This window comes from Toxotes jaculatrix, chromosome 16, assembly GCF_017976425.1.
Source record: "Toxotes jaculatrix isolate fToxJac2 chromosome 16, fToxJac2.pri, whole genome shotgun sequence".
NCBI classification, from domain to species: Eukaryota; Metazoa; Chordata; class Actinopteri; family Toxotidae; genus Toxotes; species Toxotes jaculatrix.
Genome location: NC_054409.1, coordinates 7,736,964 through 7,759,548, shown reverse-complemented (window position 1 = coordinate 7,759,548; position 22,585 = coordinate 7,736,964). Strand labels below are relative to the sequence as shown.

The following is a 22,585-nucleotide window of genomic DNA, read 5'->3' as shown; positions in this document are numbered from 1 at the left end:
ATGTCATAAAAAACGTCATAGTATAGTATGGCGTTTTTTTCGGCCAAAAAAAGTCAAAAATTTTTTAGACCTCAAAATGTCATAAAAAACGTCATAGTATAGTATGGCGTTTTTTTCGGCCAAAAATAGTCAAAAATTTTTTCGACCTCAAAATGTCATAAAAAAAGTCATAGTATAGTATGGCGTTTTTTCGGGCAAAAAGAGTCAAAAATTTTTTAGACCTCAAAATGTCATAAAAAACGTCATAGTATAGCATGGCGGTTTTTTTTTTCGGCCAAAAAGAGTCAAAAATTTTTTCGACCTCAAAATGTCATAAAAAAGGTCATAGTATTGTATGGCGTTTTTTTGGCCAAAAAAATTCAAATTTTTTTTTTGACCCCAAAATGTCATAAAAAAACGTCATAGTATAGTATGCCGTTTTTTTCGGGCAAAAAGAGTCAAAATTTTTTTCGACCTCAAAATGTCATAAAAAACGTCATAGTATAGTAGGGCGTTTTTTTCGGCCAAAAAAAGTCAAATTTTTTTTTGACCTCAAAATGTCATAAAAAACGTCATAGTACAGTATAGCGTTTTTTTCGGGCAAAAATAGTCAAAATTTTTTTCGACCTCAAAATGTCATAAAAAACGTCATAGTATAGTATGGCGTTTTTTTCGGGCAAAAATAGTCAAAATTTTTTTCGACCTCAAAATGTCATAAAAAACGTCATAGTATAGTAAGACGTCAAAATCAGCCAAAGTAAGTCAAAAATTTTTTTGACCTCAAAATGTCATAAAAAACGTCATAGTATAGTATGGCGTTTTTTTCGGGGAAAAAAAGTCAAAAAAATTTTCGACCTCAAAATGTCATAAAAAACGTCATAGTATAGTATGGCGTTTTTTTCGGCCAAAAAAAGTCAAAAATTTTTAGACCTCAAAATGTCATAAAAAACGTCATTGTATAGTATGGCGTTTTTTTCGGGCAAAAATAGTCAAAAATTTTTTCGAACTCAAAATGTCATAAAAAAAGTCATAGTATAGTATGGCGTTTTTTTCGGCCAAAAATAGTCAAAAATTTTTTCGACCTCAAAATGTCATAAAAAAAGTCATAGTATAGTATGGCGTTTTATTCGGCCAAAAAGATTCAAAAATTTTTTCGACCTCAAAATGTCATAAAAAACGTCATAGTATAGTATGGCGTTTTTTTCGGCCAAAAAGAGTCAAAAATTTTTTCGACCTCAAAAGGTCATAAAAAACGTCATAGTATTGTATGGCGTTTTTTTCGGCCAAAAAAATTCAAATTTTTTTTTTGACCCCAAAATGTCATAAAAAAACGTCATAGTATAGTAATGCGTATTTTTCGGGCAAAAATAGTCAAAAATTTTTTCGACCTCAAAATGTCATAAAAAAAGTCATAGTTTAGTATGCCGTTTTTTTTCGGGCAAAAAGAGTCAAAATTTTTTTCGACCTCAAAATGTCATAAAAAACGTCATAGTATAGTATGGCGTTTTTTTCGGGCAAAAATAGTCAAAATTTTTTTCGACCTCAAAATGTCATAAAAAACGTCATAGTATAGTAAGACGTCAAAATCAGCCAAAGTAAGTCAAAAAATGTTTTGACCTCAAAATGTCATAAAAAACGTCATAGTATAGTATGGCGTTTTTTTCGGGGAAAAAAAGTCAAAAAAATTTTCGACCTCAAAATGTCATAAAAAACGTCATAGTATAGTATGGCGTTTTTTTCGGCCAAAAAAAGTCAAAAATTTTTTCGAACTCAAATGTCATAAAAAACGTAATAGTATAGTATGGCGTTTTTTTCCGCCAAAAAGAGTCAAAAATTTTTTCGACCTCAAAATGTCATAAAAAACATCATAGTATAGTATGGCGTTTTTTTCGGCCAAAAAGAGTCAAAAAATTTTTCGACCTCAAAATGTCATAAAAAACGTCATAGTATAGTATGCCGTTTTTTTTCGGGCAAAAATAGTCAAAATTTTTTTCCACCTCAAAATGTCATAAAAAACGTCATAGTATAGTATGGCGATTTTTCGGGCAAAAAAAGTCAAAATTTTTTTCGACCTCAAAAAGTCATAAAAAACGTCATAGTATAGTGTGGCGTTTTTTTCGGGCAAAAATCAAAATTTTTTTCAACCTCAAAATGTCATAAAAAACGTCATAGTATAGTAAGACGTCAAAATCAGCCAAAGTAAGTCAAAATTTTTTTTGACCTCAAAATGTCATAAAAAACGTCATAGTATAGTATGGCGTTTTTTTCGGCCAAAAAGAGTCAAAAATTTTTTCGACCTCAAAATGTCATAAAAAACATCATAGTATAGTATGGCGTTTTTTTCGGCCAAAAAGAGTCAAAAATTTTTTCGACCTCAAAATGTCATAAAAAACGTCATAGTACAGTATAGCGTTTTTTTCGGGCAAAAATAGTCAAAATTTTTTTCGACCTCAAAATGTCATAAAAAACGTCATAGTATAGTATGGCGTTTTTTTCGGGCAAAAATAGTCAAAATTTTTTTCGACCTCAAAATGTCATAAAAAACGTCATAGTATAGTAAGACGTCAAAATCAGCCAAAGTAAGTCAAAAAAATTTTTGACCTCAAAATGTCATAAAAAACGTCATAGTATAGTATGGCGTTTTTTTCGGGGAAAAAAAGTCAAAAAAATTTTCGACCTCAAAATGTCATAAAAAACGTCATAGTATAGTATGGCGTTTTTTTCGGCCAAAAAAAGTCAAAAATTTTTAGACCTCAAAATGTCATAAAAAACGTCATTGTATAGTATGGCGTTTTTTTCGGGCAAAAATAGTCAAAAATTTTTTCGAACTCAAAATGTCATAAAAAAAGTCATAGTATAGTATGGCGTTTTTTTCGGCCAAAAATAGTCAAAAATTTTTTCGACCTCAAAATGTCATAAAAAAAGTCATAGTATAGTATGGCGTTTTATTCGGCCAAAAAGATTCAAAAATTTTTTCGACCTCAAAATGTCATAAAAAACGTCATAGTATAGTATGGCGTTTTTTTCGGCCAAAAAGAGTCAAAAATTTTTTCGACCTCAAAAGGTCATAAAAAACGTCATAGTATTGTATGGCGTTTTTTTCGGCCAAAAAAATTCAAATTTTTTTTTTGACCCCAAAATGTCATAAAAAAACGTCATAGTATAGTAATGCGTATTTTTCGGGCAAAAATAGTCAAAAATTTTTTCGACCTCAAAATGTCATAAAAAAAGTCATAGTTTAGTATGCCGTTTTTTTTCGGGCAAAAAGAGTCAAAATTTTTTTCGACCTCAAAATGTCATAAAAAACGTCATAGTATAGTAAGGCGTTTTTTTCGGCCAAAAAAAGTCAAAGATTTTTTAGACCTCAAAATGTCATAAAAAACGTCATAGTATAGTATGGCGTTTTTTTCCGCCAAAAAGAGTCAAAAATTTTTTTGAACTCAAAATGTCATAAAAAAAGTCATAGTATAGTATGGCGTTTTTTTTGGGCAAAAAGAGTCAAAATTGTTTTCGACCTCAAAATGTCATAAGAAACGTCATAGTATAGTATGGCGTTTTTTTCGGGGAAAAAAAGTCAAAAAATTTTTTTTCGACCTCAAAATGTCATAAAAAACGTCATAGTATAGTAAGGCGTTTTTTTCGGCCAAAAAAAGTCAAAGATTTTTTAGACCTCAAAATGTCATAAAAAACGTAATAGTATAGTATGGCGTTTTTTCCCGCCAAAAAGAGTCAAAAATTTTTTCGACCTCAAAATGTCATAAAAAACATCATAGTATAGTATGGCGTTTTTTTCGGCCAAAAAGAGTCAAAAAATTTTTCGACCTCAAAATGTCATAAAAAACGTCATAGTATAGTATGGCGTTTTTTTTCGGGCAAAAATAGTCAAAATTTTTTTCCACCTCAAAATGTCATAAAAAACGTCATAGTATAGTATGGCGATTTTTCGGGCAAAAAAAGTCAAAATTTTTTTCGACCTCAAAAAGTCATAAAAAACGTCATAGTATAGTGTGGCGTTTTTTTCGGGCAAAAATCAAAATTTTTTTCAACCTCAAAATGTCATAAAAAACGTCATAGTATAGTAAGACGTCAAAATCAGCCAAAGTAAGTCAAAATTTTTTTTGACCTCAAAATGTCATAAAAAACGTCATAGTATAGTATGGCGTTTTTTTCGGTCAAAAAGAGTCAAAAATTTTTTCGACCTCAAAATGTCATAAAAAACATCATAGTATAGTATGGCGTTTTTTTCGGCCAAAAAGAGTCAAAAATTTTTTCGACCTCAAAATGTCATAAAAAACATCATAGTATAGTATGGCGTTTTTTTCGGCCAAAAAGAGTCAAAAATTTTTTCGACCTCAAAATGTCATAAAAAACGTCATAGTATAGTATGCCGTTTTTTTCGGGCAAAAATAGTCAAAATTTTTTTCGACCTCAAAATGTCATAAAAAAAGTCATAGTATAGTATACCGTTTTTTTTCGGCCTAAAATAGTCAAAATTTTTTTCGACCCCAAAAAGTCATAAAAAACGTCATAGTATAGTATGGCGATTTTTCGGGCAAAAAAAGTCAAAAATTTTTTCGACCTCAAAATGTCATAAAAAAAGTCATAGTATAGTATGGCGTTTTTTTCGGCCAAAAAGAGTCAAAAAATTTTTCGACCTCAAAATGTCATAAAAAACGTCATAGTATAGTATGGCGTTTTTTTCGGGCAAAAATAGTCAAAATTTTTTTCGACCTCAAAATGTCATAAAAAACGTCATAGTATAGTAAGGCGTTAAAATCGGCCAAAAAAAGTAAAAAAAAAATTTTACCTCAAAATGTCATAAAAAAAGTCATAGTATAGTATGCCGTTTTTTTCGGCATACTATATAGTAAGGCGTTAAAATCGGCCAAAAAAAGTAAAAAAAAAATTATACCTCAAAATGTCATAAAAAAAGTCATAGTATAGTATGGCGTTTTTTTCGGCCAAAAAAAGTCAAAAATTTTTTCGACCTCAAAATGTCATAAAAAACGTCATAGTATAGTATGGCGTTTTTTTCGGCCAAAAAAAGTCAAAGATTTTTTCGACCTCAAAATGTCATAAAAAACGTCATAGTATAGTATGGCGTTTTTTTCGGCCAAAAAGATTCAAAAATGTTTTCGACCTCAAAATGTCATAAAAAACGTCATAGTATAGTAAGGCGTTTTTTTCGGGCAAAAAAAGTCAAAATTTTTTTAGGCCTCAAAATGTCATAGTATAGTAAGGCGTCAAAATCGGCCAAAAAAAGTCAAAAAAAAATTTGTCCTCAAAATGTCATAAAAAACGTCATAGTATAGTAAAGCGTTTTTTTCGGGCAAAAAAAGTCAAAAATTTTTTTGACCTCAAAATGTCTTAAAAAACGTCATAGTATAGTAAGGCGTCAAAATCGTCCAAAAAAAGTCAAAAATTTTTTCAACCTGAAAATTTCATAAAAAATGTCATAGTATAGTAAGGCGTTTTTTCAGGCAAAAATAGTCAAAATTCTTTTCGACCTCAAAGTGTCATAGTATAATAAGGCGTTTTTTTCGGGCAAAAAAAGTCACAATTTTTTTTTACCTCAAAATGTCATAAAAAACGTCATAGTATAGTAAGGCGTCAAAATCGGCCAAAAAAAGTAAACATTTTTTTTGACCTCAAGGCGTTTTTTTTTTTGGGCAAAAAAAGTCAAAAATTTTTTTTTACCTCAAAATGTCATAAAAAACGTCATAGTATAGTAAGGCATTTTTTTTCGGGCAAAAATAGTCAAAATTTTTTTCGACCTCAAAATTTCATAAAAAATGTCATAGTATAGTAAGGCGTTTTTTCAGGCAAAAATAGTCAAAATTCTTTTCGACCTCAAAGTGTCATAGTATAGTAAGGCATCAAAATCAGCCAAAAAAAGTCAAAAAAAAATTTGACCTCAAAATGTCATAAAAAACGTCATAGTATAGTAAGGCGTCAAAATCGGCCAAAAAAAGTCAAAAAATTTTTTGACCTCAAAATGTCATGAAAAACGTCATAGTATATTAAGGCATCAAAATCGGCCAAAAAAAGTCATACTTTAGTATGACCTCAAAATGTCATAAAAAACGTCATAGTATAGTAAGGCATCAAAATCGGCCAAAAAAAGTCATACTTTAGTATGACCTCAAAATGTGCCAAAAAACGTCATAGTATAATAAGGCTTCAAAACCGGCTAAAAAAAGTCATACTTTAGTATGGCCTCAAAATGTGTCAAAAAACGTCATAGTATATCTGTGTACCGATTTTCAAGTCCATGGGTCTGACGGTGAATATTTTCCCACTATAGGGGGCGCTGCAGAGCCGTTTGGCCACACCCGGTCGCACGGGCAGTGTCAAACAAGAATTTTCATCGTGGGACAATTTTGACTTTTTGAGCATGTTCGCTCAAAAAGCGGCCGAAGAAAAATAAAAAAAGGGACTAATAATAATCCCTTCAGTTACAACAGGGCTTCGCACGAATTTCGTGCTCTGTAAAAGTGTGAATGTGCTAAAAGTAATGCGTGAGGTAAAGAACGGTGCAATCCACTATCTGAATGAAAGTGGGGAGAGTCTTGTCCAGTTGATGTCCTGAGGAAGAGTACGGATTTTCAAGTCCGTAGGTCTTATGATGAATATTTTCACACTTTAGGGGGCGCTGTAGAGCTGTTTGGCCACGCCCGATCACACGGACAGTGTCAAACGAAAATTTTTGTCAGACAATTTTGAGCAAAATTTGGTGACTTTTTGGACATGTTGAGGGGGTCAAAATTGACCGCAAAGCGGCAAAATAATAATAATAATAATAAGAAGAAGAAGAATCATACCAATAGGGCCTCGCACGAGTTTCGTGCTCGGGCCCTAAATATTTCACATGCACGTTTTGAATGTGAGATTAAAGAAGCCTCACCTTCACAATCTGATCTCCTGTGCGGAGACCCTCCTGCTCGGCCGCGCTGTCTTCCTGAACACCGGCGATGAAGATGCCAACATCATTTCCTCCTGCCAGCCTCAGACCCACGCTGTCACCTTTCTGGAAACGCACCATCACTGTGTTTGGTCTGAACGATAAAAGTGAGATTTCATCATGCAGTCACAGAATAAGGAAAAAAGGAAAGAATATAAAATTTTAGTGGGTGAGTATGTACTGACCCATATACTTCCTGGTCCTCTATGCTTGGCTTTAGTGGCACCTTAGGAGGAGCATGAACCTTTGAGGCTGCAGTGACTGGTGGTACTACAGAAACAGAACAGAAACTAACATTACTGTTTCAACTGGTGTATTTCTGAAGCTTTATTTATTCAGAACGAGAAATGCGTTTACCTGGTGGTGTGTCTGGTGGTGACTCCTCCCTCTCTGCCTGCAAAGGAGGTGTGTCCTCTATGGCTCGGTCAGGACCTCTGAATGGTGTTGGCATGGCGCCCATCTTTGCCAGCCTGCTGGGCGGGTCCTCTCTGGTAGTATCACAAATACAAGTATCAGAATATGTCTCATTTCTAATGGAACATCCAGGAGACCAATGTCAGTTCAGCTGGGGACCTTTGCTGCATGTCATCCCTCAACACTGCCCATATCCTCAAACCCCAGCCCCAATCACTAGAGAGCAAGTCTGCGTCATTTGTAAATTCAAGTTTAGGGAAAAAAATGCATAATTATCATCACAGGAATTCTTCTGATTTAATTTGATATGATGGACTGGCTAAGCTTCATGCAGCATAAATCAGCATAATCCTGCATTATCCTGATTTTTTTTCTGCTGTATTTAACAATATGCACATAATAAAATCACTGGGGACATCTCACTAAAGCTGGACTCATGTCTGTTGTGGCGTTCATGATCTAAAGATAATGCTGAAAGTTAAGCAAAACAAAATCAACATACTATGATCTTCAGTTTACAAAATTACCACAAAGTCATAAGATCAAAGTCAAGCAGTTAAGCTCAGTTGACTGAACATTTAACCAAAGCTTACCTGGGCTTCTCTTTGAGCCTCTCATTGGAGGAGTGGGAGGACAGGTCTGAGTGGTGGCCCCGCCTGTCATCCTGTGGCGAGTAGGAGCGGTAGGACTCGATCTCTGAGATATCTGCAACACAACAACAACAATATCGTAACTGTTCTGAACCAATAAAATAGAAGTGTCTGTGGGGATCTATTGGTCGTGTTAGATCTTCAGGTTCAGGTAATAAAGACTAAAAAAAATATGTGGAAGAGAAAAATGCCTAATTTCTCCTTCATGTGCTTGTATTTTTTTTTTTAATTACATAATGTGGCTTTTCAAGCTGCCCACAGGTCATGAAAGCAGAAAAACTCACAAGTGTCAGACAGATGAAGGTCAGATCACTACTCACATTTGAGTATGCCCCTAATTATATACATTACCAGCTCCAAGGAACGTGATCGTTTACAAAGAACACTAAAACTCAACAGGTTCAGCTTCAGCTTTGACACTTAGGAAAATAAAAAGGCTTGGTTGCATTCCTATGCACTGTAGCATGACAGGAGTGATGAAGCATTGCCACACCATTACAGAGACAAATGGAGGAGATGCACTTCAGGTGATTTGACAGAGCTGAAAATCCTCACACACACACACAGTCAGTCCTGATTGTTCTCAGAGATCTTTACAGAGAGGGATCTTGGACGGCAGAAAACAGACGGCTGCTGCAGTGCAAACCTTAACATAATGAAATTCTGTCATATCCAATAGCAGGATTATGATGGGGGATTAGATCACCCAGCCAAAGGCAAGTGGGCACTTTCACACATACAGACACACACACACACACACACTCTCTCTCTCTCTCTCTCTCTCACACACACACACACACACACACACACACACACACACACACAGTCCCAAAACCAGACAAAATGGGTCACAATTCTTCCGGCTATTACCCCCCTCCCTGCAAACATTTGGTCAGTGAACAATCCACTCACACCACTTATCTAGATTGGTTCCGACCAATCACAGCACACCATCTAGTCATGTGACATTAAAAACAGGTATAAAAGAATGAGTGATCATGACGGTGGAGGAATAAAAAAAAAGTGATTGTCTGGTGAATCATTGCTTAGCTCTGTGCTTTTTCCTGCTTTGTAAAATATTTGCACACATTAAATAATGTTTAAATAAAACTAAAAACTGATGTGTGAGTAAAACCTTTATTTATGAAGGGAAAACAGTTTTGATGGACAAATACAGACAGCAACAGCAACAACATTTCCACAGTTTGATTAATATGAAGTTCATATGCAGTGGGTGTACACAGTATGTGAGGATGATGGCCACTAGCCAGGTTTGCCTTTACACTGGATAGGACCTGCTGCTTTTCAGTTTCGATTGTCTCTCACCATCGAGCTCCGAGTCACTGTCGACCATCGGGGGGACTCGGATCAGCACCTGCCGTTTGTCTCTCTGCACCACCAGCTGCAGCTTCCCGCGGGATTTCTCAATCAGCTTCCCCGCGTCGCTGAGAGACAGGTTTTCGGTCACCGTACCGTTAATCTGACAGAGAGACAGAGCAGGTAAGGAGATGGTCAGAGGCTCAGCAAGTAAAAAAATGATGGAAATTTACTGAAAACAATTTTGGTGAGTCGAGTCATTTATCAAGAAAAACAAACTATTTGCTGCATTTAAATGTCAGGATTTGTCGCTTTATTCTATTTTATATCAGTGTAAATAGAACATCTTTGAGTTTTGGACTATTGGTCAGACATCTTAAGCTTCTTGAAATAATCTCTTATTATTGATCAAGTATTTTTCACTACTCTACAAAAGAACCACATTGACGCTACCTTCAGTATAATGTCCCCTTCCTGAAGGTTCCCATCTCTGCTGGCAAGTCCTGTGCTGGTCATCTCCTTGATGAAGAGCTGACTGCCCAGACGAAGGCCATACTCTGGAAAGGATGGTAAAAAAATAAAACAAAACAAAGCATATTATTTGGTGTTGTATAAATGCATGTTACATGTTATACAACCTATGTTTTGTATTTCTGACTCTAGTCTCATTTCCACATTCTTAAGGTAATTTTCAAAACAACATGTATATTTTGGAAAAGGTGTCTAAAATCCGTTTCACTTATATTCAAATTCTATGCTTTTAAGTTTTATAAGTCTATGCTTATACAACATACAACATTATCTGCTGCTATATGTTAGCTCAGGATGTAACTCACCATCCTTTAAAAAGAGAGTCTTTGCTTGTTGTTGAGCTCTTACTGGTATCACCTATTTCAAAATGGTAGCTGTGTGATGGTGCTTTCAATTGGTAAATGTAGAATGAGTTTCCGTGATGCAAAGACTGGTTCCAAAAGTCAAATTTCAAAGTTTAAAGACGTTTGAGAAAGTTCAAACAACACCTAGTTCTGTTAATCATAATCATCATCAGAATGGAGGCTGACAGCCTAACATCAGTAACAAGGTCTGTTTCTTTCTCACCTTCGTTGGGACGGTTCTTCTGCAGCAGCACACTCAGTGGTTTTTCCAGCGGCCCCAGGTCCCGGGTAGGGCGGGGCAGAGGGATGGGCATGGCGGCAGGGGATGGTGAGCGGTCCAGGCGATCCCTGCTTCCGCTCCGCTTCATCGGTTCCTCGTACTTCCTCGGGTCACTGGGGATGCGTTCCCGGCCTCGATCAAAGCTGTGGTCGCGCCCATGGCCCCGTCCGGGGCTGTGGCTGTCAGGCCTGTAGCGCAGGTCGGGGCTGTTGGTGCGGTCCAGCGTGCGTTCACTGCGGTAGCGTCTCTCTGGGCTGTACTCCCGGTCGAGGGCTCGTTCGCTGCGGTAGCGGCGATCTGGGCTGTGCTCTCGGTCCAGTGCTCGCTCGCTGCGGTACCTTCTGTCCGGGCTGTAGTCACGGTCCAGCATGTTGTCGCTCCTGTAGCGGCGATCCGGGCTGCGCTCTCTGTCTAAAGTGCGACCTCTGCTGCCGTCCCTCCTGTACTGCCGGTCTGGGCTGAGGTCCCTCTCCGTGCTTCTGCCACGTTCCCGCCGGTCATAGTCCCTGTCATAGTCACGCTCATGTGTGTGGTAGCCAGAATCCATGTAGCCTCCACCGCCTCGCTCCCTATCCAGGCTGTGGTCCCGCCCGCCGCCGCTCCGACCGCTGTACACACTGCGGCGGTCCTGCTCATAGTTGTAATCATCATTGTAGTCGTTGTTGAAGACTCTGTCGTCAGGTGACGGGGGACGGTTCAGCAGATTGACTGGAACCTTCCTGGGCCTTTTCACTGTCTGTAGATAAACAGAGACAAAGAAAGTTTCTATTAAAACAAAAAGGGTCAGAGGTCACTGTAACAAACAAATCCATATATCCTAATTTATTCTGTAGACTGTAAAGTTTGTAGACTGTTTAGAGACTGATAAGCCAAGCAAAAAGTAGACAAGTTTCCATCCAAATGTAGTGCAAATTTCAACCAAATTTTGAGAACACTGTCAAAAGAAAATGCTAGTTAATGTGCTTTTTTCTATCTGCCACTGAATATTAGGAGCAGGTGGCAGGTTAACAATGGTTAAACAATGTTGAAAACATGTTATTACGGCATTTATGCTTGTTGGAGACAGGTTTGATTTTTCACCTCACTCCAAACAGATCTGATATTTGTGTCCAATTTTTCATCTCTTGAATGCTAAAGTCACATGCTTCACATACATCACGATTTATTTCCCAAGTCTCGCTGTGATGCATTTTACTGATATACCAATAACTTTTCCACCCAGAGGAAAAACCTTTTCTGCGGAAAATGTACAAAAAAAAAAAGTAAACAGAAACATCATAATCACATGGTATGTAACTTAAATCAGCACCTCTTTATTATTTACTAAGTAACAAAATGACAAACAAAGCCAATGTTATACTTACTATTTTTGCTACTTTGCCACACTTCCTGAGGGTCTGCACAGCAAAGGAGTGGATGGCTCCCTCCATGGGGATGGCGTTCACCTGCATCACTCGGTCATTCTCACTAAACACAAACACACACAGATTTGAAAACCAAGCTAAACTCAGACAGTTGCTTTAGGTATTCTTCAGGTGATAAATGTAAATGCGTTATTCCAAAAATAAAAACATGATACTGATTGATTTTTTAAAGGGGTGAGTGTGGCCAAAATGGTTTCAGTCTCCTATCACATAGGTTCATATAATTATATTTATATTGTACTGGTGTAAAATAGTGAGTTCTGGACAACTAAGGATAAACTGACCAGACAGGAATGTCTGTTTTGGCAAATCCTGTGTATTAAACACCAGACAAATAATGGTACCTCCTCATATAGATGCAAAATCCTTTAAATCCAGTGTTGATAAAAAAATAAAAAATAAATAAAATGGTCCCACTCAACATTCTTGTTGTCCCCCATAATCTAATCCATACAGAGATATTAAAGCTGCAAATACTTCCTTAAATGTAATGTAGAAAATCTCTACAAGGGGATGAGATTAAGTGCTTCCACTTGGTACAAAATGTTATATAAACACAAATAAATCTGGAAAAACAAAAGGTGTTAAATGTTAAAACTACTACATTAAGACCAAAACAGTACGTACAATAACAAGCCATCAGCAGGTCCTCCTTGCAGGACGTCAGACACCACGATGGACGTCTCGCCACTCTCCTCATTCGGGTTGTCCCGCCCCCCTGACACTGCGATGCCAAAGCCCATCTTTGGATCCTGAGAACAAAGACATTAAACATGTAAGTCATGTTTGCCTATTCTGTGTCACAGTGTGTGTTTCTGTGTGTGTGTGTGTGTGTGTGTGTGTGTGTGAGTCCTGTAATCCCTATGGTGTGTGTCCGCTCACACTGATTGTAATTACAGCTGTGTACACTGGAGTCACGTATGAGTCAGAGCCTCTGTGTCCATCTTCTGTAGCTTTGTGCACAGTGTGTGATTAACAACGATGCTAATCCTCGGCTTTGTAATGTTCTCAAGTTTCAAGTGCTTATGAGCATGTTAGCATCTACTGCAGACTTTTCTCAAGGTGGGATTTTAACTGATGAATAACTCTGGTTTCTAAAGGCTCATTCCTTCTTTGGGAATGTGTCTGGGCTCTGAATGATTTTACCTGCCACTGCTCCAGTTTGCCCAGATGAGATTAAGACAGAGATTTGATGACCCCCTCTCTTTATCCCCTCCCTTCCATCTGTACTTAAAAAAAAAAAAAAAAAAAAACACACAATATTCACCACTTCCCTCTGTTTCTAGCAGATGGCCATGGAGGCAGAGGGAGGGAGAAAGTGCGAGCAGAGAGACAAACGCAGACAAAATAAAGGAACGCGGGAGAGGAGGAAGACACAACCAGCCTCATTCACTCTGACAAAATAGCCTTAAAAATTAATTACTTTGTCTTTCTGTTTCTAGAGGCTGAAAAAAACAAAAACAAAACAAAACGGAGAAGCAGATTGTTACCGTCAGATGTCCCCAAAATGTCAACTTTTCAGGTTCTGAGTTTGACAATAAAACATGTTTGACATCATCTGATGAAAAAGTTTTATGAGCCCGAGAGACCAAAGAATTTTCTCTACCCAACAGGAGAGAGGTAACGTAGTTTTTCAGCTAAGGTGAAACCAGGAAAATCACCACACTGGTATAAAAGGGGGTTAAATGTGACAGCAGACACCGTCAAGCCAAGGAAGCCTACCACTGTGTACCATTAGTGTTTCTACCAGCCCTAGGGCAAAGAAGATTGGATTTAATGGCGCAAAAAAGGTTGTGTCTTTAAAGTTGGATGTTAGCTGTATTTTTCCGATCAGTCAGCAGCAGTATCCTGAATTTCTTCTCTTAGCAACTAATGCCTATCTGACTTTACTAAAGACCGAGTTAACAAACACTCTTCTCATCTCAAAAACTGTGCCTTTCAAATCTCTGCCCGTGTTTGAATGTAAAACATGAAGGATCCATGTTTGGTTTTGCTTTGCATTCAGTAACCTGACTGCACCATGAAAACAAAACACATTCAACTGTTAATTCAACCCTACACTTTGAGTGTTACCCATTTGAAAATTAGTTAAACAGATTCATATTCATTCAGAGAGCACATTCAGACCTCTGTGATTCATCTGTTACATCCGTATTCCCTGTTCATCTTGTATCCATCAACAGCTGTTGACAATATGTCTGCTATATGCAATGTTTTATATTGTGGAGCAGATGAATGTTATGTTAAGTCTTTTTCCTTAAACCAAGTGAGAGATCAGTGTCCTCAGAGACATAACAAGGGACAGAGGCAGCAGCAGCAGAGGGAGGACATGTTTAAAGAGACATGTTTACAAAGCAGTGTGTAACAGCTGGTTGTGGTGGGGTTGAGAGTCGGGGGTCACATGCCTGCAGCAGAGGACCTTTTTGCTCTAAATCTGCTTTTCTGGCTTCAGTGAACTGCAGCATGAAACAATGAGCTTATCAGGATGATTACCTAAGCTCAACTGGTTTGCTCTGCTCACACAGTCGTACACGTGTTTAACATTAACAACAGTGTTAGAACCGGGTTCAGTTGGCTGGTGGCGAGATGCGGTACAAATGAGACATATTCAGATTTAACATATCTAAAGTATTACAGAAGCTGTAACAGCTGGAGCTACTGTTTATTTCTACTATCAGTTAAAATGTACCAGTAACACTGTTGTTTACCAAAAGCTGGCACTGGCTTCACTAACATTTAAGACCTTTGGCTATTTTTTGTAAAATAAAAAGTGGGTTTGATAGAAAGATGTTAATAATAAGACACAGAAAAACGTATTGTTTTGGTATGATTACTAAAAAAAATTATCAAATGATACAAGGTCCTATATACAAATTACCAGATACTAAATTTTTAACTAAGGTTATGACCTCTCACTTAAACTGTGGCATTCATTTTTACAACAAGGTAACTGCAACAACCTACCAAAAATCCTAACATCTGAAACCTAAACATGCAACAACTAACTAAATAAATAGCAGATTAAAACAAACTTTCACAATTTCTGTCAACTGACTAACTGATTAACCAGTTGAACCACATGTAAAATACAAGCTGTAGCCAGTAATGTAGAAATATTCCAAGCCAGACTCCCCTTGAAGAAGCTCACACCAAAATTTTCTGACTAAAGAAAATACTTAAAAATTTACACCTGAATGAAGAGCTTTTTTTGGTCCATTGGGGGACAATGTAAAATCAACATTAACATATTATCACATTCGACAACTAAGATGGCACACATGTTAGCAAACAGTGGCTCAGTCTGAACATTGAGTAAATATAAAGCAACATTCAGTTGGAGCCCTGGTGTGTCCACTGGGTTCACCAGCTGGTTGCTAACTTTGTCTTTCTGCTATTTGGAGCTGAGTAAATAGCATACAGTGGGTTTTTACAGCTTTTTGAATACTTAATCTCCTCTATTTCAATGTAATTAGTTTTTTGCCAAAAGAAAAATGTAAAAATATTTCACCAACAAATATATCAGTTTAAAGCCTTAAATACATGTGTAGCATGTGTGTTATTGTGTAATAACACCCAACATCCATGAAATATTAGAGACAACATGAGATAGGTGACCTCAGTAGTATCTATGGCTCTGGATAAATCATGTGGTCCAGTGAGCCAAAGCTGCACCTATTCATTTTTTTCATGACTGCTGATCATTCAGACAGGGGAATGTGTGTTTCATCTTGGTGCACTTTGTTCTCATCCCTTTTGTCTGCAGCCTGTGAAACTAGCCATGTAAATGCACTACCTGTGAACCTCTGCGTATAACAGCATGGGTCTATGTCTTTAATGTAAATATGGCAGATGTGGTGTGTTTCGGTGCAGATGGACTCACCCTCTGGAGGGTCACAGTGTACTGCTCCCACACGGTCTCCTCCATGACCGGGTTCTGTGGAGACAAAGAAAAGATTACCACGGTAGGTATGGTTTCACTGAACAGATTAATAATGTATTAAGTGATGTAACTACAAAGCCAGTTCATTAGCCTTTGCTGTCATTACACAACCAGGAGCTCCCAGAGGAACAATGACAGGCCTCTGTTTAAAAACAAGTTTGACTAACAAACTTCAGACTCTTGGTAATTAAATATCGATGAGCACACTTGAACATCGACTCGCTTTCTTTAAAACAAACTGACTGACTGTTCAATGAATGAAACTACCAACAGGTTACAAAAATCAACTGTAAGATACACATCTGTTAACCTTCGGTCAGTTAACAAACAATAAACTAACAACTCAGCGAAGTAATCATCAAACATTTTTTTGATAAATCACCACGACTAACAACAGAAGCCCAGGGCCAAATACCAGTGTCTTGAAATTGGTTTTTCCCTTAAACTTACAATCACATGAAACAGAGAAAAACAAACGAGTCTTTAAATTACAGAACCTGAAAAGTGTATTTTTTTCAGTTTTTGAACTCTAGATACTCAAACAATTAGCACTTGTTTCCTGCCAAGTGACGGATCAATTAATCCAATCAGCCAATCAATCCTAATGAAGTACCAACTAACTTTTATCAAAAAATATTCCACCATTTAAGAGCAAGTGAAAAGCAGATTTCCAAAATCCAAAAACAAAGACCACATCACAATCTCTCTTAAAAATGCACCACGGGTCAGTTTTGATTGGGGCAAACTTTTGTGTCACTCTTCACCCTTTGAAAATACCATAATTTTGCAATTCCAGATCCCTAATTTTAGAAGAAAACTCGACCTGACAACTTTACAGACAACATTTAAAGGAATAAAAAAAAAAAAAAAAGCAAAACAAAAACACTCAGATCCATAACAGAACCAGTCAGGTCCAGATGCCTGGCAAAGCCACAGATCTGATCAAATCTGAGCCATGGTAGCAGAATTTCACTCACGAGTCCCTGCAGGATGCGTATGGTCTTGACTGCGTGGGCCCATTTCCTGTGCAGGCTGAGGACAGTCTTCATTGCAGGCACTCTCTGATGCTTCCCTATCGGCGTCTCTCCCTGTTCACCGCCAGCGGTGCACTGGCAGACTGATGTGCGCCACAGCCTCCTCCATGGCCACAGCTGCACAACCACCAGCAGCTCTCTCGCTGCATCTGCCTGCCTGCCTGCCTTTGACGTAAGAGGGATTCTGCTGGCCTACATTCAGCACAAATCCCACCGTCTGCAGTGTAAACATACAGACACACCGACTCCTGCACAGGCACACGGTGATTAAACTCCTGAGCATCCATCCACAAACACAGCGACAAATCACACGTTCTGGGTTTGATTCCTGCTCAGATGTTAAGATATGGCATATGCTCGTGAAAGTTTTAGAGATGACTCACACATCAGCAAAGACAAACCAACACCAAACGTGGGCAGAGTGCAACTTCATGTCACTGTCAGCACAATGTTTGAGATTTCACTATGATCGGGGTTTTTTTTTGTTTGTTTGTTTTTTTGGTAACTAAAGAGGAAAGAGAAATCTATGAGTCGCTGACATCTCAGGCTCGGGCTTAGTGAAACGGGGGCACGTCTCAGGCTGGCAGGAAACCCATCATAACCCACTTTTTTGATCTTCTGGCCTACAAGGGAAAACCAGATGACCGTGACAGCATCAGAGACACTGCACAGAGCTCACAGGACACGGTGAATAAAAACAGGACAGAAAGGATTTTTGCTTTGGCTCTGCCATTTGAAAAGTCCATCTGGAATTTCATCTTAAATTGCTCTTATTAGGCAAGTGGAGAAAGACTTTTCTCACACAATTATTGTTAAGTGAAAGGACCTTTCTCCGTACAACACAGAGCGACAAGAGACAAAGCGACAAATCTACATTTGGGAGCGACATAAAAAACCAACAGCACATACAGAATTTGCTCAACTGGGATGGAAAGTTGTTCTTTTGATAAAGAAGCTTATTATTTTTGTTTGTTTTGACATCCCTTTGTCCCCAAGCCAAAAAAAAACCTGCAGCAGAGGAGAACACCACTAAGGGTCAATAGAGGAAACATTTAACTCATGGAAGTAAGATTAGAAGCAGCCGACGAAAACGCTTTGGGCAAGGCCAAACCGGCTTTAATCAGACTGCCTTCTTGTACAATGTGATATGATTGTGATGGCTGCTCACAGGCAGGCCTGCTGGATAAGTCGTAGTCTCCTGAGTCTGGGCCCTTACATAACAAAACACAACCATATTTCCACTAATGAGGAGGGGGGAGGGGGGGGTTGAAATACTGGGTCATCCTGGTAGGACGTGACTTAGAAAACAAATTATTTAGAGACAGTGTAGACTCTTTTAAAAGACCAGGAACACAGATGTGGGTAGATTTTAAAACTAGGAATAAAGCCTCCTTAGTTGGCATTCAAATTCAGATATAATACAAAATCCTGGTCATTATTTGTTGTCTTTTTCTGTGGTTGCATACGTGGTTCTCAGGGCTGGAGATAAATTTTGATACGAATTATTGAATGAGAGGAGACATCTGTCCACTATGCAAATGTGTTTTCCTGTCTATTTAAAGTTTTGCTTTTCACTCCCACCCTCCTTTTCTGTATTATGTTTATAATATCTATTCCAAATAGATAGATGTTTGGGTCTCAGTACTTAGAAGACCTGCCATTAACACATACTTTTTAAAAAGTCATTAACTATTTTTCTGATTCATCATTTAATCTATAAAGTGTAAAAAAAAATGACCAAAGTGATATCTTTGAATGTCCTGTTTTGTCAGTACAAAACCCCAGAATATTCAGTTTACAATAAAACTAAAGAAAACCTGCAAAGGCTTACATAGGAGATACTGCAACCAGAGAATGTTTCACATTTGTGCTGAAAAACAAATGGACCAACCAAAATCGCTGTCAATTAATCTTCTGCCAATCAACTAATTGATAGTTCAACTAATTGTTTCAGCTGTACCACTCAGGTTTTTGTCTCTGCATCAAAAACAGCTGGTACTGTTTTATATTTTTAGATACTAAAAACAGCAGCAGTCACAAGGCAGCTGGATAAATATATATATATATATATATATTTACAAAAAAAACTGTTTTGTGAGATTGTACAGAAAAAAAATTAAATTGTACTTAAATTGTATAGCACTATATAAGACGCTGAATTATAAAAACAACACTTAATTTTTTTTGGAAAAGTCACTAAAATTCCCATGCTATGTACAATAAAGAAAAATACTTTTCTCCAGAATATTTGTGAACAATGCCAGCTCTTGTGAAACTAGAAATCTAGGCTACGAAGACATTTACTGTCTGTCCTTAACCTGTAAATCAAATGTCTTTTAAACTCAAAACTCCCCCCAAAAATCCTCCATTGTTCAGTCAGAGTTTCAGTGTTTCTATGAACTGTAGCCCGCTGGTAGGAGAAATGTTGTATAAGTCTGCCCCCTACTGGTGACAGAGCCGAGATACAACGTGAGGCACAAAAAACAGAACAACACATCAACACCTCAGTACACGAATAACTTAAATAATAATAATCAAGCCACTATAATATGTTTGGACATTTGCAGCCTTTAGTTTATAAAGCGCTACAGATCGCAGCGCAGTTAGTTATTAAAAGCTTTCAAGAAAAGTACAGAGGATAATTAAAAGAAAGAACAGGAAGCAAAATCGCTTTGATCACCGGACAAATACCGTTAACTGTAACTGAAACCAAACAATTAACTTTGATCAAAGTCGATACATCAGCCGGAGTGACCGGAAGAAAACTATGTTTTAAACATGGTTTACTAACTTTGAACGTGTTTGTTCCGTTAATGTACCGTTAGTTTACAAATACAACAGCAGGTGCAACAGGATTCATGGAAACTTCATGGATAACTAGTTTTCCTCAAAAGTATAACGTTGCACACAAAGCACTGTAAAAGGAGTATGTCAGTGCAACTATTATCTTTACTTTTTTTTATTTATCAGTAATCTGAAATCAACTATGCTCGTACTTACGGTGAAATACTGAGTGGCATATCTGCTCAGGGACAGCAGCCCCCCTCCGTTTACTGGCATCACGCACTTTGAACTGTCCGGGACTTGTGCTGATGATTTACAAAAAAAAAAACTGAGACGAGTTAGATTTTTCCAGTCGGATGTAGGACGAAGTTCTGACGAAATTTAAAAAAAAATCTAAGTCAAAAAAGTGTAAAAAGGTCGTCTTCTTCACGTTAAATGGCGCACTTTGCTTACTAAAAACACTCAGGGTAGACTTTGAGGGCAAAAATTAGCGCCGACTACTCCTATCTAGGCTCAGATTATACCAAATGAGAACGGGGGAGGGGAGTTTAATTTAGCAGCCCTGATTTATAACAGCATAGTAAAGAAAATATGTCATGCAACCGCAACCTAGTTTATTTTTAAAACAATCTATTTAGTTATCTGTAATAAAGAACACCTGACAACATTATATACACATATCTGTATGGAGGGGGATTACACTTTTAATTCCGTTGGGATGGATCAGTCCAAAATTCCCATTGATTTTTAGGAAGCCTGCTGTGAGGCTCCCAGACACACAGCACAATAACAGATTTAATACGGCATACTGCTGTCTATAATTCTGAGAAAGATAAAAGACGATTTAAAAGTAGCTGTCTATGCAGACATAATTTATTTGAAATGCATTTTCCAAAGGCAAAAGCAATGTTAGTTGCATTGTACTTAACTGAAGAACACAGCTAACATGCCTCCAAAACATGAAACCTAAACATTATACTCCTAACCAACCACCAGAACCTCTAAGAGGGCACAGTATATAGTATATGGTTTATTTTTCTCCTTTCTTGTACCTCTACAACCATTGCTTTATAGGTTTTGTTTTGTTAAATATATAAAACATGGCCAAAAGTTTGAGGAGAACTGAACTTTGCAGCCATAGAGTTGGAGCCTAGCTGCAGGGACTTGCTCCAAAGAGAATTAGTGAAGTCCAGCACTGATGTTGGGTGATGAGGACTGTCTCACAGTGAGCATTCCAGTTCATCCCCAAGGTGTTGAATGGGGCTGAGAGGTCAAGGATTTGTGCCGGTCAGTCAAGTTCTTACTCACCAGGCTGGCGAAAACCATTCCTCTGCCTTTGCACAGAGGGGAACAAAGTTGGAAGAACACTATTGTCAAAATTACCATTCTATGGTAACAGTGGAATTCTGCCCCAGACAAAAAGTACACAAATGGATGTGGTTAGCCATATATTGTACAGCTATGTGAAAAATGTAGGGCTCATGTGCAGCTGAAGCAAAGGTCAGGAAAAATTAGAAGACCATGTGCAGCTGTCCCACAATAACCTATTGTTTTTTTGTTTGTTTGTTTCTGTGTGTGTGTGTGTGTGTGTGTGTGTGTAATGGTATCCATTCTATTCATACAAGCCAGTCCTGGAATCTGGTATTTTATCAGCACAAAACAAATCACAGACAAGAATGCCAGCTGGCCCTGAAAATGTCCAAAATCCCTAATACAAAGTAAATGTTTTTTTTTCTTTCAATATCTACCATTTAAACAAATAATAGAACATTTTCTCCTGGTGAGAAGGACAGAACTTTATCCATATCTCTAATTTCAGAAAAGCAATTTCAGACTAAGAACAAATTACGAATCTAAGAACAATTACGGTCAATCTAAGAACAAGTTAAATAAATCACCACATTTCACGGTGACTAAAATATGCGAAACAGACCTTAAAATAGGCCGTCCTAATGCAAAACAGCTTCACTGGCCTGAATAATTTGTGTGACCAAGTCATTAAAACAATGAAGCTTCCGGGACATGCCATTTCTCTCTGGTTAATCATTATCCTCAATGCAGGAGGGGTCACTAAAGCATAGTTGTATTCAAATAAGAAAACATGGAAGTTTCTCCCAGAAAAGACAGTCTGGGAAACTGAGTCACTAAACCTCATATCTTCAAATAATCAGCGTGTCAGGGGAGAAGCAGCCGTCTGTTTACAGCTCACTGACTATTTTTGGATGTAGTCAAAAAAAACATGCATGCATTTTTTAGCTTATCCAATGATGGGATTATGAAAGAGTTTCATAAGATTAATATTCATGAAATTCTCACCAAAGGAGAAACACACACACAATCATCCAAGTGATGTTACAGAATGAAAATCACCACAGTTAAATCCATCTGAGGTTTTAAAATGACATCAGCAACACACAGACCAACCTACAGTGTGTTCACTATGAAAGAGATGAATGACAAATTCATTAAGCAGTATGCATGCCAACAAATATCATGAATATAGCTGCCTCATGCTTCCATGTGACTGGATTCAAAACCAAAAAGTCTACAGTATAATAAATGCTACAGATTAACTTCTTCAAAACTGGTGAAGTGTGAGTGTAGACACGTTGAGCTTAAATACTGCAACACACAGTAAGGGGTCAAGAGTATCCCACGTACAGTGCGGAGACAAAGTCAGCACAAAACCAGACTCTGTCACTCTGAAAACGCACCCCCCACATTAAGCATCATGTAAACAACATACCATCATAATAGCCGAGTAGCTGCGTGAAGAGAGGCGGCGAAGATACAAGTACTGGGCTTCTCTGGACCAGCAGAACTTGCGGCTGGACTTGAGCAGGTCAGTGCTGGTCTGGTCAGAACCAGGCTGGTCCCTGTGCACACACAGACAAACACACACTGTTAACTCACAACTCTTTAATACA

At 37.7% G+C, this 22,585-nt stretch overlaps 1 protein-coding gene across 2 annotated transcripts in view; it reads right to left on the bottom strand.

Moving 5' to 3' along the window:
- The window catches only part of tjp2a (tight junction protein 2a (zona occludens 2)), a 58,864-nt gene that overhangs the window by 28,045 nt on the left and 8,234 nt on the right, over nt 1-22,585 (bottom strand). The window contains exons 2-12 of one of the 2 annotated variants that reach the window (XM_041058700.1): nt 22,405-22,534; nt 15,781-15,834; nt 12,528-12,652; nt 11,841-11,943; nt 10,420-11,212; nt 9,775-9,878; nt 9,331-9,484; nt 7,948-8,059; nt 7,298-7,428; nt 7,126-7,210; nt 6,884-7,034 (exon numbers count right to left, since the gene is read on the bottom strand). In XM_041058700.1, the coding sequence (XP_040914634.1) occupies nt 6,884-7,034; nt 7,126-7,210; nt 7,298-7,428; nt 7,948-8,059; nt 9,331-9,484; nt 9,775-9,878; nt 10,420-11,212; nt 11,841-11,943; nt 12,528-12,652; nt 15,781-15,834; nt 22,405-22,410 (1,818 nt within the window). In that variant the 5' untranslated portion in view covers nt 22,411-22,534. Of the gene's footprint in view, nt 1-6,883; nt 7,035-7,125; nt 7,211-7,297; nt 7,429-7,947; nt 8,060-9,330; nt 9,485-9,774; nt 9,879-10,419; nt 11,213-11,840; nt 11,944-12,527; nt 12,653-15,780; nt 15,835-19,874; nt 20,154-22,404; nt 22,535-22,585 lie in introns of those variants that run through there. The other variant, XM_041058699.1, reaches the window with a different exon arrangement.